Source organism: Sphaeramia orbicularis, chromosome 13 (assembly GCF_902148855.1).
Source record: "Sphaeramia orbicularis chromosome 13, fSphaOr1.1, whole genome shotgun sequence".
NCBI classification, from domain to species: domain Eukaryota; kingdom Metazoa; phylum Chordata; class Actinopteri; order Kurtiformes; family Apogonidae; genus Sphaeramia; species Sphaeramia orbicularis.
In genome coordinates this window covers 35,479,392-35,496,055 of record NC_043969.1, presented here as the reverse complement: position 1 = coordinate 35,496,055, position 16,664 = coordinate 35,479,392, and the positions used below count along the sequence as shown (strand labels likewise).

Below are 16,664 nucleotides of genomic sequence, written 5' to 3'. Positions count from 1 at the left end.
AATGAAAAAAAAATTACGATCCAAAAAATTGCATTTGAACACTTTTTTTCCTTGATTGAAGTGATTTTTTTTTAATTGATTTTTTTTTTTTTTTTTTTTGATGAAAATATTTTTTTTTGGTTAAAGCAATAAAGAAACAAATCTACCTCCATAATCTTTTGTGGAGTTCCAAAAATGTCCACTCCGCTGGACACCATGTGTTTAACCCTTTCATGCATGAATTATGAGAACCTAAATGAGTGAGAGGGGTTGTATTTCTCTTTAGGCATGAAAAAAACAATGTGATGGATTTTTTTTTTTTTTTTTTTTTTCCCAATCGAACCTATTTTTTTAATGGAGTTACAAAAATGTCCACTCATCTGGACACTGTGTTTAATTTTTGAAGCAAAGAAACATAAATTTAAAACACAATATCAGAAAGTGATATACTGTGTGAAAACTACGAAATAAAAACATTTTTGATGCAGCTAATTTGATGTTTTCTCACATGTTATCATACTCCAATACTAGTTATTACTCACTTTATGGAGATACTATGCAAAAAAACAAAAACAAAAAACCATTTTTGTTTAAGAAAACTGTTCATTACAGCTTAATAACAAGTGGCAATTGGTTTACACTCAATCATGTTACTGCAGATCAGGTTTACTAAGAACATAAAGCTACAGTAATGATATGAATTACAGTTTATGGGATGGTGCATAAGCGTCCACTGTGTTGGCTGATATGGAACTATAACAACAAAACCCATGAATATACATGAGAACAGCTGGAGAATAACTGTCCACTGTAGTGACCACTGTGCATGAAAGGGTTAATTTTTGAATATCAGAAAGTAATATACAAAATCAAAGCATTTTTAATGCAGCTAATCTGACGTTTTTTTTTTCACATTTTATCATATTCCCAATTTTTATTCGCAATTGATTTACACTCAAACATGTTACTGCAGATCAGGTTTATCAAGAACATCAAAGTTACAGTAATGGTATAAATGTCAGTGTATGGGGTGGTGCATAAGCGTCCACTGTGTTGGCTGATATGGAACTAAAACAACAAAACCCATGAAAATACAAGAGAACAGCTGTAGAATAACTGTCCACTGGAGTCACCAATATGCATGAAAGGGTTAAACTCTTATGAGCTAGTTTTGTTGTTATCATTATATTTGTACAAACAAATGTACCTTTAGTTGTACCAGGCATTAAAATGAACATGAAATGAAAGAAAACAAGGGTGGTCTAATAATTTTTTTTACTGTATTCATATCCAGTATGGTGTCCTAGTGCATCCACCACACAGCTATAAGGACCCATGTTCTATTTCAACTCTAATTAGGTTTCTATGTTGAGTTTGCGAGTTCTGTGTAGATTTCCTCTGGGTTTTACAGCTTCCCCTGTTATCTAAAACACGTATACATATAATAATTATCCTGTCAGTGCCTTCAATGGCTGCTCGCTGCTTCATAAATGCTGATACTAAGTGCTGTGTTTATCAGGATGGGTAAATGCAGAGACCAAATTTCCCTACAGAGATAATAAAATGAGTTAAATTTACCCTTAATCTTATTGATTTACTTGTGTTTGTGCTGATATGGCCCATCACGGGACATTACTTATCACATTTATTTGATACACTGACTGGATAAGTCATTCAACCCTGTGTCAGAAAATCAGAATTAAAACTTTAAGACCAATATGTTACTAGATTTCTTGAGTACGGCATTAAATAAATAGTTTTACATGGTATTTTTCTATTATTTAGTTTAATTGTCTCTTGGCAGTATCACAATAGGAAAGGTTATCAGCTTAAATGTAATGTAAAACAGTCTTGAGTAATAATATAAACTGTCACATTAGACATGCAGCTCATGTACTTACAGTAAATGTAAGTGCAGTGCTGGTGAGCTATTGATGTATTTACATAGTTCATCATTGCATAAGTGGTTTTGTCAAGCATGGTCAAGTACCAATCGTAATGGCACCGGCTATACTGTGAATAATTACCATAGAGACCATGTAAAACATACAGTGCGTTGAATCTAAAACGCATCTCCAACAAGACAAATAATGTGTTCCTAAGTGTTGTCATCAGCGTAAAAAACAATGTCATTTAAATACCTTATTCATGTGGTAAAAACAAAATTCTTATGCACTTTGCAAAAAAAAAAAGATTTTCCCGTCAGCAGTTGTTTGTGTAATCCTCCCATGAGACTGGACGACTACACAGTGACACTCTGTTTCTGCTTTCCAGACTGTCTATTTTAATTACTGTTTTTAACCAAGCTCAAACTAAATTACAATGGCAGTACAGTTGTCAATAAACATATCTTTTGCTTGGGGTGACTCCCAAAGCTCAATCAACTATCCAAAAATCTCAGTGTTTTTCTGGAAGCGTACTCTTGTGTAATACCCTTCTTATTCTTTGCCCACTGAAAAATGAAATTAAGCGGCTCAGAGATGAAGTTTTTAGTTTTTCATTAAATCTAGAGCTGTGTTGTAAGAGTTTACAAAGGCTTGGAAAGGGTCGAATCCCTGCCACACCACAGATCTGGCTCCCTCTGCTGCACTGGGAAACTCAACCGACCCATTCTAGTCTTACTTTTACTGCTGACCTCAGCAAGGCCTCAGGGAACGAACTGTAAAAGCAGTTGCAACAAAGTGGATACTGCTTGTATATTTGTGTCTTCATTGATGTACATGTGTGTCATATAATCACCATCTGTATGCGATTCGGTGAGGAGAGTTTTAATGTAAATTTAAATCCTCCTTGAAAGAATATTAAAGCAAAGTACAAAAAAAAAAAAAAAACCTTCAAGAAAATCCAAACCTGGTGTGTCCAATGTGTTATTCATTATTACTGATTGTATGTGGTGATATGAGTTAATGACTAAATGATCACATTAAAATGTAGATAGTGGTTGGATGGTTCTTGGTTGGAATGTCTGTGCTAGAAAAGATGAAGACGTGTCATGTCAGATGCAAAGTTTGCCGACTCTTGCAGAGTTTGTGTAAATTTGACTACTGTGATCAGAAATTTACTGAGAAACCGCTACATCTCAGTGGCGTAGCTGCTTGTAGTCTAGCCTTGTTTCGCAGAGAGACAAGAGGAAAGGCTCGCTGAATCCTAGTAGCATCGAATACTGTCCATCCACTTCATCAAATGAGCTTTTTCTTGGATCTTTGCGAATCAGGATCATTCTGTATCTGCATCTGCATTGTGTTTGTGCATGCCATGCTCAGTGGGCATTCTCCCACCCGCTGCAGGCAGCTGTAGCACAAACCTAACCCACATCACTACATTTTGCACCCCCACACACTGTATGGTTCATATTAGCTCCCCTCCTTTCCACCTACTCAGACCGTGGGTTCCACCAGCCTTGCCTCAGCAGCTATTGGACGGCTGTGAGGAGTATAAGTGACTGAAACCGAGCCAAAGTAGAGGTTAACAGGACTGGCTATAAGGGGGGTCTAAGGCAAGGTCGCCTCCCTTGGCCGTCAGCTTGTGAGAGCCAAACTACTCAGCAAGCTTCTAACATCAATTCACCTCCCACACTAGACGGCAAATGGACCTCAGAGGCTCGTGTGCTGTGACCCCTGCATTGATGTAAGGCTAGGGTCAGTACCACACGTTTGAAAATCCTGCATTTATACTTCACTATGGTACATTTGCATACATTATTGATGCTGAAAAAAAAAAAAGGTTGTGGATAATATGTGCCCGTTGATAGGAAAAGTCAAGTATGTCTGTGCTCTGTTTGATCTACACTTTTATTCTTCTGCATGAGGTTGATCTGAATAGAGTATGAGTTAAAAAAAAAAAAAAATCAACAACATCCAAATTAACCCTGTCATGCATAGTGGTCACTACAGTGGACAGCTATTCTACAGCTGTTCTCTTGTATATTCATGGATTTTGTTGTTTTAGTTCCATATCAACCAACACAATGGACGCTTATGCATCATCCCATACACTGCAATTCATACCATTACTGTAACTGTTCTTGATAAACCTGATCTGCAGTAATATGACTGAGTGTAAATCAATTGCTTGTTATTGTTATATAGATATTAGATTTTTCAAAAATTTAAGGCATGGTGTCCAGCTGAGTGGACATTTTTGCAACTCCATGAAAAATAGGTTCATAAGAAAATTTTCTTTAGACATGTTTTTTTCATGCCTAAAGAGGAATAAAAACACTCAAGAAAAAAATCTTGATAAACCTGATCTGCAGTAATATGATTAAGTGTAAATCAATTGCTTGTTATTGTTATTAGATTGTAATTAACAGGGTTTTTTTTAAACAAAAGTTTGTTTGTTTGTTTGTTTTTTTGTATTATTATCTCCATGAATTGAGTAATGACTGATATTAGAGTATGCTAAAATGTGAGAAAACATCAGATTAGCTGCATTAAAAATGTTTTTATTTCATAGTTTTCACAGAATATATCACTAAATACATGTTTCTTTGCTTCAAAAAATTAAAGGCATGGTGTCCAGCTGAGTGGACATTTTTGCAACTCCATGAAAAAATAGGTTCATAAGAAAATTTTCTTTAGACATGTTTTTTTCATGCCTAAAGAGGAATAAAAACACTCAAGAAAAAATTCTTGATAAACCTGATCTGCAGTAATATGACTGAGTGTAAATCAATTAATTGTTATTGTTATTAGATTGTAATTAACAGGTTTTTTTAAACAAAAGGTTGTTTTTTTTTTGCATATTATCTCCATGAATTGAGTAATGACTGATATTATAGTATGCTAAAATGTGAGAAAACATCAGATTAGCTGCATTAAAAATGTTTTTATTTCATAGTTTTCACAGAATATATCACTAAATATATGTTTCTTTGCTTCAAAAATTAAAGGCATGGTGTCCAGCTGAGTGGACATTTTTGCAACTCCATGAAAGATAGGTTCATAAGAAAATTTTCTTTAGGCATGTTTTTTTCATGCCTAAAGAGGAATAAAAACACTCAGGAAAAAAATCTTGATTATAGTTCTCATAATTCATGCATGAAAGGGTTAACTAATGGCAAATGATGACATATTAAACCAAAGTATGAAGCAGTGCTCACCAACACATTTATTTATTTTCAATCCTAACCTCCACATCTGAGATTATCATTCGGAGTAATTATTCTTTAAAGCAAATAACTAACCACCAATTTTCTCTTTGTTTTCTTTCCACTGACTTAACCAATGATCAGCATGCATAAGAAAATAGCGACAGGTTTGTTTCTCCCATTTGACCTTTGGAAAATAAACAGGCTAATGTCTGGCGCAGGAGCCTCTCTGATGGGCTTCTGAGCTGCCTCTGTCATTTCAGGTGGTCGGGGGTTAACGCCACACACACCAGAGTGCTTATGTTTCCAGAAGAGTTTTTGTCATATTTATTTTTCTACCCAAAGTAAAACCTTCCTTGAGAATGATCCCCAATATTGTGTGCGAAGAGTTTGCCAATGGCGGTCAATGCTGCGAAATGGCAAAATCATCCCCAGCTGTGAGAATACACCAAGGTCAACAGTGTGTCTGGTTTGCAGTGCCACCCCCCATGTGCTTCCAAAAGTAAATCACCAAAGTTCTTTTTTCTTGTTCTCACTTTGCCTCGTGAATTATGGTTCACACCAAATACTGATATATTAGAGTGTTTTCACACCTGAGGTTTTTAGTCCGCTCTAATTGGACTCATTTGCCAAACAAATCATTTTGTGATTCATTTTGGCCGTCTGAACACAGTAGTCGCACTTGGTTGTGGACCAAAACAACCAAGACCCTTTAGTGAGAGTGGTCTTAGTCTGGTCCAGATGAACTCAGGAGCGGTTAGTTTGTGGTGGGAATGAGAGCCAACCTTAATCGGACCTAACAACCAGGTATAGTCCACAAAGTTTGAGCGGAATGGTTCCTGTAGCCAACAATGTGGTGCATTCTGGGACGTGGCAGAGCATACACACTATAACAACTTGAATAGAAGTAATAACTGCTAATCAGACAATGAACTGAGGACCCTAATCACAGAAGTATGCCCTAAACCAGAACATAAAATGTTCTTACTCTATATACTTTCTTGCTAATATCCCAGACACATCTCCCTATTCTGCGGAGTTAACATTTTTAGACATTACTTTTCTTGGATATTCTCACTAAACCAAAGGGAAGCACCCATAAAACCAGAGTGAACAAGCTAAAGGTGTAAAAAAAAAAAAACTGCTAGAACTTGTTTGCAGATTTACATCCTTTTATACAGCACCTACACATGTACCACTCTACCCCCTTCCAACGTTGTTATCACAGTCATCAGCATACCGACGATAAAACACCTTAAAAGTCAAAAAGCACTATTTCGTATCTGTTCTTTAATGTATCTTCAATTCTATTCTGGCTCTATTACCTCTACCTTTTAACATTAGCTGCAAAATATCTCTCCTCTGCGCTCATTTGGCCTTTTCTGGGACCCTGTTTTCTCCTTAAACAGTCTGATGCCTAATCACTTCCAGATGCAAAGACCAGATGAAAGACAGACGCTTCAGTCACAGAAGAAAGTCTAATGAATGTTTAAAAAAAAAAAAAACTGCAGGCCACCTAACTTCAGCAACTGAAGTTTGTCACAAACTCTTAAAATTTTAACTACAAAGAAGGTCTGTATATATTCTACTAGTGCTTAGAAGCATCTTACAGTGTGGTGTTTTTTTTTAACTTTAGGATCACATACACCTTAAGGCAAGTTGAAACTCCTACTGAAAATGTAAAGATAGTTTTTTATCCTGAAGACTTGACAATTCCCATGATGTTACATTTTCTATCTTTATTTACATATACAGTGGACCCGCTGACAGGATGTTTGTTTACTGGTAGTTCATTAGGGCAAATTTATGTTAATGAATGTGCCAAGCTGTGACTTCATGAAAAGGCTGATTTCTGAAACTGCACTCACTCTTGTGTTGGAAATTTTAACGATAATGCCATTTAACAGGTGGAATTCTTGACATTATTAGAAAACAGAGGTGCCATTGTTGAGGGCTAGCAACATGAACTGCTCTTTTGAAGTATTTTTTCTTCTTTTCTTACACAAAGTTAATTTTACAGACATTTGCCGGTTGTGTGGATTTCAGGTAATAACAAGTGAGCAATAGCAACAGTCAGGAAGGCACTGCACTTTTACATTGAAAGGTAGTAATTAACCAAATAAAGTAAAGATTTATTTCTTGCCAAATTTGGGATCCAGCTGTACTGACATTACATCCTAAAATAAGAAAACAAATGTGGAAAGTAGATGTTCAAACTAGCAATCTTCGGAAGCACCGTAAGCACTATTCTTACTGCATTATATCACATTTAACTCTTTACCGTCCTAACCGTCTACTGTCTCTAAATGCCGAAATGTTTTGACTCACTTTTTTTTTCCAGCGGTGTAGTAGTTACGGTGAGTGATGTGTGAGAGGAAAGAAAAGAGACAGAAACCTTATCCGGTCCCATTTCTGTACTCCAGCACTGGGTGTCATTATATCCATGTCTGCTATATTACCTCCCCTCTGTTCCTCTGCCAGATATTTGGACCTTACACCACGGTAACCTGCTGCCCTTAACTCAAGTCCTTTACATTTATGTCAGTGCACAGCCTGTGAACAGACTAAGATGAAACACCACAGTTCTTGGAAGCACTGTTGATTTAGAAATCAATACTTCTTTGTCTCCTCATGTCAGAAGGTAGTTGATTTTGGGCTTTTAAGGAACTAAGACAATCCTGTTTGAAGAGTCGAGGGTATTATGACCTATCGGGGCTATACATTTTGTAGAATTTAGTTTTCCTTATACAGACCTTGTTAAGCACCAGTTTTTGTTTTTTTTTGCTTTTGTGGTGAAAAGTTACTTAGACTGAAACCATGTTATTCAGCAAATTTACTGTAAAGTATTATCTGTTGTCATGTTTCTCCTTTAGCACGTGTATAATGGATTTTTTAGTGTTCCGTATTTCTTGTCTGGTGAAATCATTAGACATACTCAGACAGTTGGAATTGATTCCCACATTGAAAAGACAGTTCTGGATGATATAATTTGGCAACTGGCACATTTTTAAAGAAACCATTGTGATTGAGATGGATACTGACCTCGACAGTTATATGGTGTTTCACAGGGATACCCCAATACAACAGACGAATTTTAATGGACATCTGGTCAGAAAAAGTACGCAACAGGTCTGGAATTGATTGTTCATGTGAAGTCATGCAAGGATACCAAAGGAGGTTTTAGAAATTTATACTACTTATTTTCTTCTTTGATTATAAATAATATGTGGTTGTGCCAAATTGCCAACACTAGTGCATTACCATAAAATATTTAGATGAGTTCCACTTAAAACATTGTTTTGGAGTGTTTCCTAAGAATACACTTTACCGACTAGCGGGCTAACCCAAACAATGATCCCAAAGGTCGTCCATATTTCCAACACTTTGGTTCAGATTTGTACATTTTAAAAACTAATAGAATGATTCACCTGATTAAGTGAATGTAGACATAATCCTTAGAAAATGTAGATACTTTATGACTTCACTCCATGACTAGACAAATTTGTAGAGCAACTTAATAGAGTAATAAAGCATATGGGAAAAATCTTGTATTCTTGTTTTCAAATCTGCGAAACCTGAAGAGTCACTTCAGATTTCATTACTTTTATCACACTTGGAATTCGCACACAAAGCAGCCAGACATCACAGGCTGAAGATTGTGTCACCATTTCATAGACCTTACCCATGACCTAAACTATGCAGTGAAGATTTAAGCTTTTTGTCTCGCAAGTAACCACCGAAATCTTTCACATATGCTTGGTTAGCGTCCAGACAATACTGTCTGTGCGGCAAATGTTTGGAGTTTTGATATTCGTCAACACTGTGTGGGCCTCTTCCTTCCACCGGACTAGTGTGGTCTCTGTCTACAGCTTTCGTGTGGTGGTGGACATGTCACAAAGTCTCCGACCTTCATATCAGCTACTTTAGCAATAAGTGAAAGAGGCCCTCAAGAGGTCTCCGCCTCTCTCTCCTCATCTCTCTTCTCCTCAGAAGTGATGCCAGGACAATAGAGGGAAAGGAGTGTGCAGTGCTTCACACCAGCTGTGAAAGCTCAAAGCAACTCAGCGTCCACATTTCTGCAACTCGCCCACTCATTTAATTTCATTGAGCCTACGCTTTCCTTTTTGCCTGTACTGTGTTTAAATGAGCTCCATGTCACTCCATCAATCTATCACATACTGCATCTAATGGCTTTTGTGCGAGTCCTACTATTATAGGATTGAATAGTTCTCTCTGAAGCTCTTATTTAACATTTTTTGCTGTTAATAAGAACTGAACTGGAAGAATGGACTAAATATCTGGTAAGATATTGCAGCTATTACATTATAGCTGAGGGTATACCTGTCATTAATATGGTAGCTAGTATGCATTATATTCAGCTCCTTTACCTTTTCTCCAAAGTCCCCTTTATTTTACATTACAAGGCATTGGGATTTATGTGTGATCAACAACGACACTGCTCTCTGTAATTTAGGCAAGTCATTAAGTCAATTAGTACTGCACTTTCATCTGCCTGGTTTGCAGTTTTGGAGAGTATTGATACACTTTCAGTTAAACTAGTAGTGAAATTACACTTATACCCTAGTGGTAGTTCATGTACATTCTTATTTTCATAGTGATTCAAGTAGCTGAATTACTTTTTGACATTTTTTTTGTTGAAGCTACGACTTTTGGACCATAATAGCAAAGGTAAAACTTTCATTTTTATTTTGCCACTTCTTCTTCACTATAATTAAATCCCCTTTGACCACCTCACCCCATTTTTTTTTTATCCTAATATTGCTGTATCATCATGGCCTGAGGAAGAATCAAATTATACTTGCAAAAATTTTTACAATAAACTAAACTAAGTGGCAAGCTGGCATAAGACTTCTTGTATGTCACATCTACAGTATCAATTTGATTTTTATACAAAACAGTAGCAACTCTTTCCAAATAAGATTTAAAAAGTAGGCTGAGCCATTCAAGTGAAGCCTAAGAGTTTTAAAATGTAATGAACCGTGATGAGACAATGAGCATTTCTTATTGCCGGAGTGTTCCAGAGAGTAACCTGGGCCTCAAGCACAGTAGCCAGTGCTGCTGAGTTGTCCTTGGTTTGTTTACAAAGACTTCCTGGTGTCCAAAGGGATGACTGTGTTGTGATTGGAAAGCAGAATTAACTTGGTCTTGCTTTTTTTTTTTTTTTTTTTCCTTCAAAAGACTGCGATGAGCAATGATTTTAACCCCAGTGTTTTTGGTGTGTGTCTTTGCTTATGCATCTAAGGTAAACTCTAAGGACATGGTGCATGCAAAGTTTGATTGATGTGTGTGATAATTTCCCAGCTGGCAAACATTTACATGTGCGCTCCATCATTTGTGGCCTATTTGGATTGGCAGAGGTGAGGTCCTGATTGGCTGGTTCCATTGAGGACTACGTGAGACAGATTTGTTTGACTGGGCAGTCTAAAATACGGGGAGCATGATTAAAAACTACATCGCCTTCATTTCTCCCCTTGTTGGCCTCAGTGGTTTTCGGCTCTACATCACTCATTTACTCACAGGTTTTTGCGCTGGTTCTTTCCACAGTGAAGTTGTTTTGCGTGGCTGCGCAAGGAAAATGGAAAGAGGAGCAGTAGCATGGGCAAATAAGGTCATGCTAACATATATGTCTTTGCATTATTCACCAAAATCCGAGAACAAGAACTGGAAAACCACAGTATTTAATTGTATACTAGAATTCTAACTGGCCCTTTGGGAACTAGAGATCTAAGAATAGACACCACCCAAATCCTGGTCTTGTTCTTTTCCAGGCCTGGCTCCTGCTCAGACCACAGGACATTAGAGGACATTAGATGGGCCAGAACATTTTAGAGCATCCAAAATCTTCAGGCTCATTACTGCTTTTGAACGTGTTATTCAAAAACATACCAAGGCATGTTCTCGTCTGTGAATCCTTTTTCTCCGGATTGGACTCTCAGACAGTCTGAATGGCTCCTTTGGAAGTGCTCCTGGAATCTGTTGGGAGAACCAAAAAGAACTCTGGTTATCTTTGGATTCCCCAAGCTTGTTTTACTGAGGGCTCGGCCAAACGTTGCCTTTCTCCTGCTGATAAGACAGCTCCCATCATGCCTCACTCACACACAGAGAGTGTAGGGAGAATGCTGCTGGCTGCCGATGATCTAAGATTACTCCTGCTTTTGAACTTTTAATCCAATAAACATAGAGAGTTTGCGTAATACCCATACGTGGCATTGGATAGAGTTAAAAAGTCAGCGGGACAGAGAAAGGGAGGCCCCTCAGATCCATGCCAAGATGGACACAACAAAGTGGTGAGTGGTATTTTTCTCCCCCCTGCAGGACAGAAAATGACTTCTTATGTCTGGAAGAGCTTTCTTGCATACAAATAATTCTTCTAAAAAGGATGATGGAGCCTTAACCTTAACCACAGGTAGAATTTACACTCTTTATCATAGTATTCACACAACAATTAAACAAATACCATTGAAATACAAGTGTTCAAAGAACGCAAACCTCCGCCAAGCACCCCGAACAGTGTGCATGTGTGGATCTACTATTTCTTTTAAATTAAACATTTTCAAGGTTGTTCCATACAGCAGAAAAACTTGAACCTTGGTACCAGTCATGTGTATGTCAAATTATATTAAATTCCAATCAATATATGTTGAGTTATAATGAAAAATGTGTCGTGAAAGGGATTTTCAATGTTAAATTGAAATGTCCACAGAGTCCACATTCCACAGTGGATGTGGACAATTTTGTGCCAGATACAAGATACTGTTATAAGCTACGGGTGGATGAAATTGGAGGCTAATCGGACTCGTTTTGAATTTTTTATGAATTTTCGAATATTACTCAATGATGAGAGATAGGAAAATTTGAGATTTTGTGACTTTTCTGTGACCTTGAACTTTGGCCTACTTGGCCAAAATTTAATGGGTTGGTCCCAGGGCCTAGGCCTATCTGTGGGTAAAATTTGGTCAAGATGGTTGTAATAGTTTTCCCGTAAAGTTGCTAACAAACAAACACACAAACACACAAAGCAAAGTGATCACAATACCCCCTGGTGGAGGTAATAATACAGTGCTGACTCTGTTATGCATGATTATTTTACTATGAAACATCAGCTGCAGGTCCTGAAAGTTCAAACCAAGGTTCAACTTTTCTTATATTGTTTTTTTAGGAGGTATTTCGTTTACTTTTTTGAAACTGAATAATCAGGTTAGTTAAAGGAGATGAATAACTTTTGGAATTGGAATGTCATTGGTAACACCCTCCACTCAAACTGAAATAATAAGAGTAAAATAAGCCCTGACCAACAAGACATGGGTGAACCACAAGTATCACATTTTCCAATTTTCCTTAATACGTAGCATTTGGGCAGAAACAGCACTATAAATATTAGTTCTGTATCTCTATGAAGTAAAACATAATTCTTGTCCTCCACTCCAAGTAAACATTTGTTGACCCTTAAAAAAGTTGATTACTTACTGTTTTTGACTAATTCATTGTTCATTTGTGACTTGGATTCGTGACGTATTATACCTGGATGTCATTATCATCTCTTACAGTTGCGGAAAAAAATTCTTAGACCATCAAAAGTCATCAAAAACAATGGTTATGCAATCAGTTACTAACTCCCGTGTGTATCATGTGACTAAAACAGACAGAAAAGAAAACATGGAATGCCTAAAAGCACTGTTTTTGTCAGTACAATGCCATAGATATTGATGTAAGAACTGAAGTGATTTTGGTTATTATCAAAAAAACCATGGAAAATGGATAGATATCAGCTCTGAAATTAAACTCTTGTAATTGACCCTTAAAAAGTCGATTGCTTACCGTTTTTGGCTGATTCATAGTTCATTTGTAATTTGCATTCGTGACATATTATACTGGGATGTCATTCTCAGCTCTTATAGTTGCGGAAAAAATTATTAGACCATCAAAAGTCATCAGAAACAATGGTTATACAGTCAGTTACAAACCCCTGTGTGTCTCATGTGACTAAAACAGACAGAAAAGAAAACATGGAATGCCTAAAAGCACTGTTTTTGTCAGTACAATGCCATAGCTATTGATGTGACAACTGAAGTGATTTTGGTTATTACCAAGAAAACATGGAAAATGGATAGATATCAGCTCTGAAATTAAACTACTATGAGCTATTTTTGTTGTTATCATTATATTTGTCCAAAGAAATGTACCTGTAGTTGTACCAGGCATTAAAATGAACAAGAAATTGAAGAAAACAAGGGTGGTCTAATAATTTTTTCCACAACTGTATACAGGCTTCATTTCACGATATTTGACATTGATCAGTTTATAGACAGATTTCACGTGTCTGACAACAGAAAAAGGAATGAACAGATTTATTTGCTTGGCTCTATAACCTTCCATCCTTTCATATCCTTTATCTCACCCTCTCTCAAAATACAAAAAAAAAGTTTGGACATTCCTCACTGCTCTGTCAAATTGACTTGGTATTAATTTGTTAGACATCTTTGTCAACTTGTCTCTGCATATGCTGCTCCAGCTCATTTTTGCTTCTTTGCCTTAATGGCCTGCTATAACTTTTCTGTAATTGGCCTGAAAGTCTAGACAAGTTAGGTGTGAAAGTGTCCTTTGGGTATTTGTAGTATTTTTTAGATTTACTCTTGATGTGTCCCTAATTTATTGTAGTCTTTCATATCTGACTTTATGACAGTCATTTTAATGCCAGAGGCCACATTTTAATAACTTGTCTTCATCTTTTATGGTTCATAGCTTGCGGTTTGACTGACTGTCCTGCTCTTTTTTTTTTTTTTTTTCCTCATCTGCATATGGTATCATGACATTTAAGAATATTGTCTCACAAATGATAACCTTCTGGACAGACGAGGTTTTGTGTTTCTGCAAAATGACACTGATATGCTGCAATTCTACTTACATGTAATTTTACATTATATGGAATAAGGGGACTGAAATAACCATCTTCGCAGACAAAATACGTTGATTGCTTCGGGCAATCTTCTCTCAGTGGTCAAGATTTATGTTAATGTGTTTGTGTGGTTTATTATCTTACAGTACATTTCCTCCTCCGTATGCTTAACTCATGGAACATATTGTTCTCAGGTTTTTCCTCCACCAATTTAAGCAGCACTGGGAGAAGCGTAATTATTAAGCACAGGATCCGGCTCATTTAAATTAACTTCACGGCAGACGCATCACTCAAATCCCTGTCTCTAGTGAACTTGGTCTTAAAAGGAAGGCTCCGTATTACTTCCTCAAGATGAAACTTTTTTTAAATTCGCACAGAACTTTCAATGTGACCAAGTTTTTTTTTATGCATTATAGAGTGGCAGAATGAAAAAATAGTCCCCAAGTCTCAACCAAAAGTTTGATTTCTTTCATTTTTTTTTGTTACATCTTACATAAATGTAGGCTCTCTTTATATGTTTTAAGTAGTGCACTGCATATAGTAATGCGCTGAAAATAAGTAGACCACTTGGAAAGCTTGTCCATGCAGTGCTTGTCATGAATAGGTTAATATTAGAAGAGAAAATATTTTCCACCAATAGGGAGATGTTTGCAGCATATCATGTTTTTATTTAGTTCTTTTCTAAACCAGTTATTTATGCTTCAGGAGCTTTCTCCACCGCTGACATTTAACACCAAACTGGCGAATACAAGCATATACTTATGAACAACTTGTCCCCTGCAAAATTATAAAATATTATAGTGAGTTGTAGCTTTCATGGGTTAAAAGATGGAGTAGCTCCCTTGTATTGCTCTTGGTTTCCCCTTTCCTCATGTGGTTTATTATTCTCTTTGGCTTGCGTCTCTGCCAGCTTTACAACTCCCCACTCCTACACACTACTCACCCTCTGTTAGGAGTTACAGTCAAGAGTGTGGGGCATGCTCACTGCTGAGTCCCCCCGTCTGCCATCTGCTCAGGCAAAAGATGGAGATTGTACCACCGCAGCTAAACCTTCCTCACCTCATATGAATGATTTCCATCTCCTCACACTCATACAATGCCATCTTTAAAAAAAAAAAAAATCTGCCATTGATAAGCGTAGTTTGTCTTATTTCTCTTGGCAGAGCTCCTGATCACTCCTCTGTATGAACAGTGGAGGCTCCCCGCTGCTGTGTGTGGCTTGAGCTTCTATTTTCTTTCAATTAGTGTTTTCCTTAAAAGATCCTTTTTATATAAGATGGAAGTTCGGAAAATTCTAATCAACTTGTGAGGTTTAACCCTACTGTAATCTCACACAAGCTCCACTCTTAAGCCAACACTTGCAAACAATTATACTGCTGGTACCAAGGGGCCGATGTGATTGGTCTGTTTGCCTTGTGCTGTCTTGGGAGATCCTATAGTAATTGAGTCTGCTCACTGGCTGACGGCTTGAGAGCTGCTTTTATAGCTCCATCGGTTTCCAGCTCTCTATAGATATGCGGCATTATTAAAAGCAGACCACAAGTGGGACATTACATTAGGGTATAACGTGCTGCACTGAAGCATACTGTGTGGTATCCCACTGTTCCCCAGCCATCCCTGTCACTGTCCTTTGCAGACAGACGCCACTCCTGAAGCAGGCAGTTTTCCCTGCTGGCAGCACTCCCAGAGCCTGTAGAAGTCATCCTCTATCCCAACACCCCCTTCATTCCCTCAGAGTCACTTTCTGCCAAACAGCCTGTTTGGCTCATGCTCTGGCTCAGATAAACAACAAAGAATGGTTCCAAAGATGCTTTCAAAAAGCACCTGGTATGGTGCTCTTGTTTCATTTTGTGGATTGCCATGACTCTTCAATCCCTCTAATAGAATTTAGATGTGATCTGCGGTGGCTTTATAATATTATTAATGAGCATGGAAACTACTTAGTTTATCCAGTAACATACTTTGCTTCCAACTTCAGAAATCTTCATCTAATGCACAATGTTGGGGAACATTTTACCCATGGCATGTTTTTTTGTTTTTCTCTGTAGGTAACTGCAACAGATGCAGATGGAGGATCCTTTGGCACCATTACCTACACCCTTGGCTCCGGCATTAGTAGTGCAGCTCCCTCTCAGTTCACCATCAGCAAAGAGACCGGCCAGATCTGCACAAGTGCTACAGTAGATAGAGACCAAGGCCCGGCCAGCTACGACTTCACTGTTACAGCAGTGGACGGGGTGAGCCACAGTATTTTGAGTTCACGCTTAATATGAATCCATTTAGCCACAAAGTAATCCTATAACGCAACAGCCACGCTTTTCATACAGACAGGAGAACATATTAGCCATGGCCAACTGAGCAGAAAAACTTTGATTTGAGCAGCCAAGTGAAAAAAAAAAAAGCTGGTACGGCTGTCTGTAGCTAGCTTAGTCAAATGTTGGAATTGCATCTTGTTCACTTTCTAATAGTAAAAGAATAAAAGGTTAAGATTACTGCAGCCATGTTAAAGCAATCAGATGGAGAAATGTCTTAACTGTCAGGCAGTAATATTTTAACAAGTTGGACTGCCGCCTCCCTCCCTTTTTGCCACCTGGTCCAAATGAAAAGCCTGCACTGTATTCTTTGCAAATAAAAGCCTATGAAACAGATTGTTCGGCTGTGGCGGGACCTCTCGCATTT

General features: G+C 37.5%; 1 protein-coding gene across 1 annotated transcript in view; it reads left to right on the top strand.

Moving 5' to 3' along the window:
- Nucleotides 1–16,664, top strand: part of LOC115432007 (protocadherin-16-like) — a 107,271-nt gene that overhangs the window by 68,433 nt on the left and 22,174 nt on the right. The window contains exon 3 of the mRNA XM_030152765.1: nt 16,034–16,222. Within this exon, the coding sequence (XP_030008625.1) occupies nt 16,034–16,222 (189 nt within the window). The remainder of the gene's footprint in view (nt 1–16,033; nt 16,223–16,664) is intronic.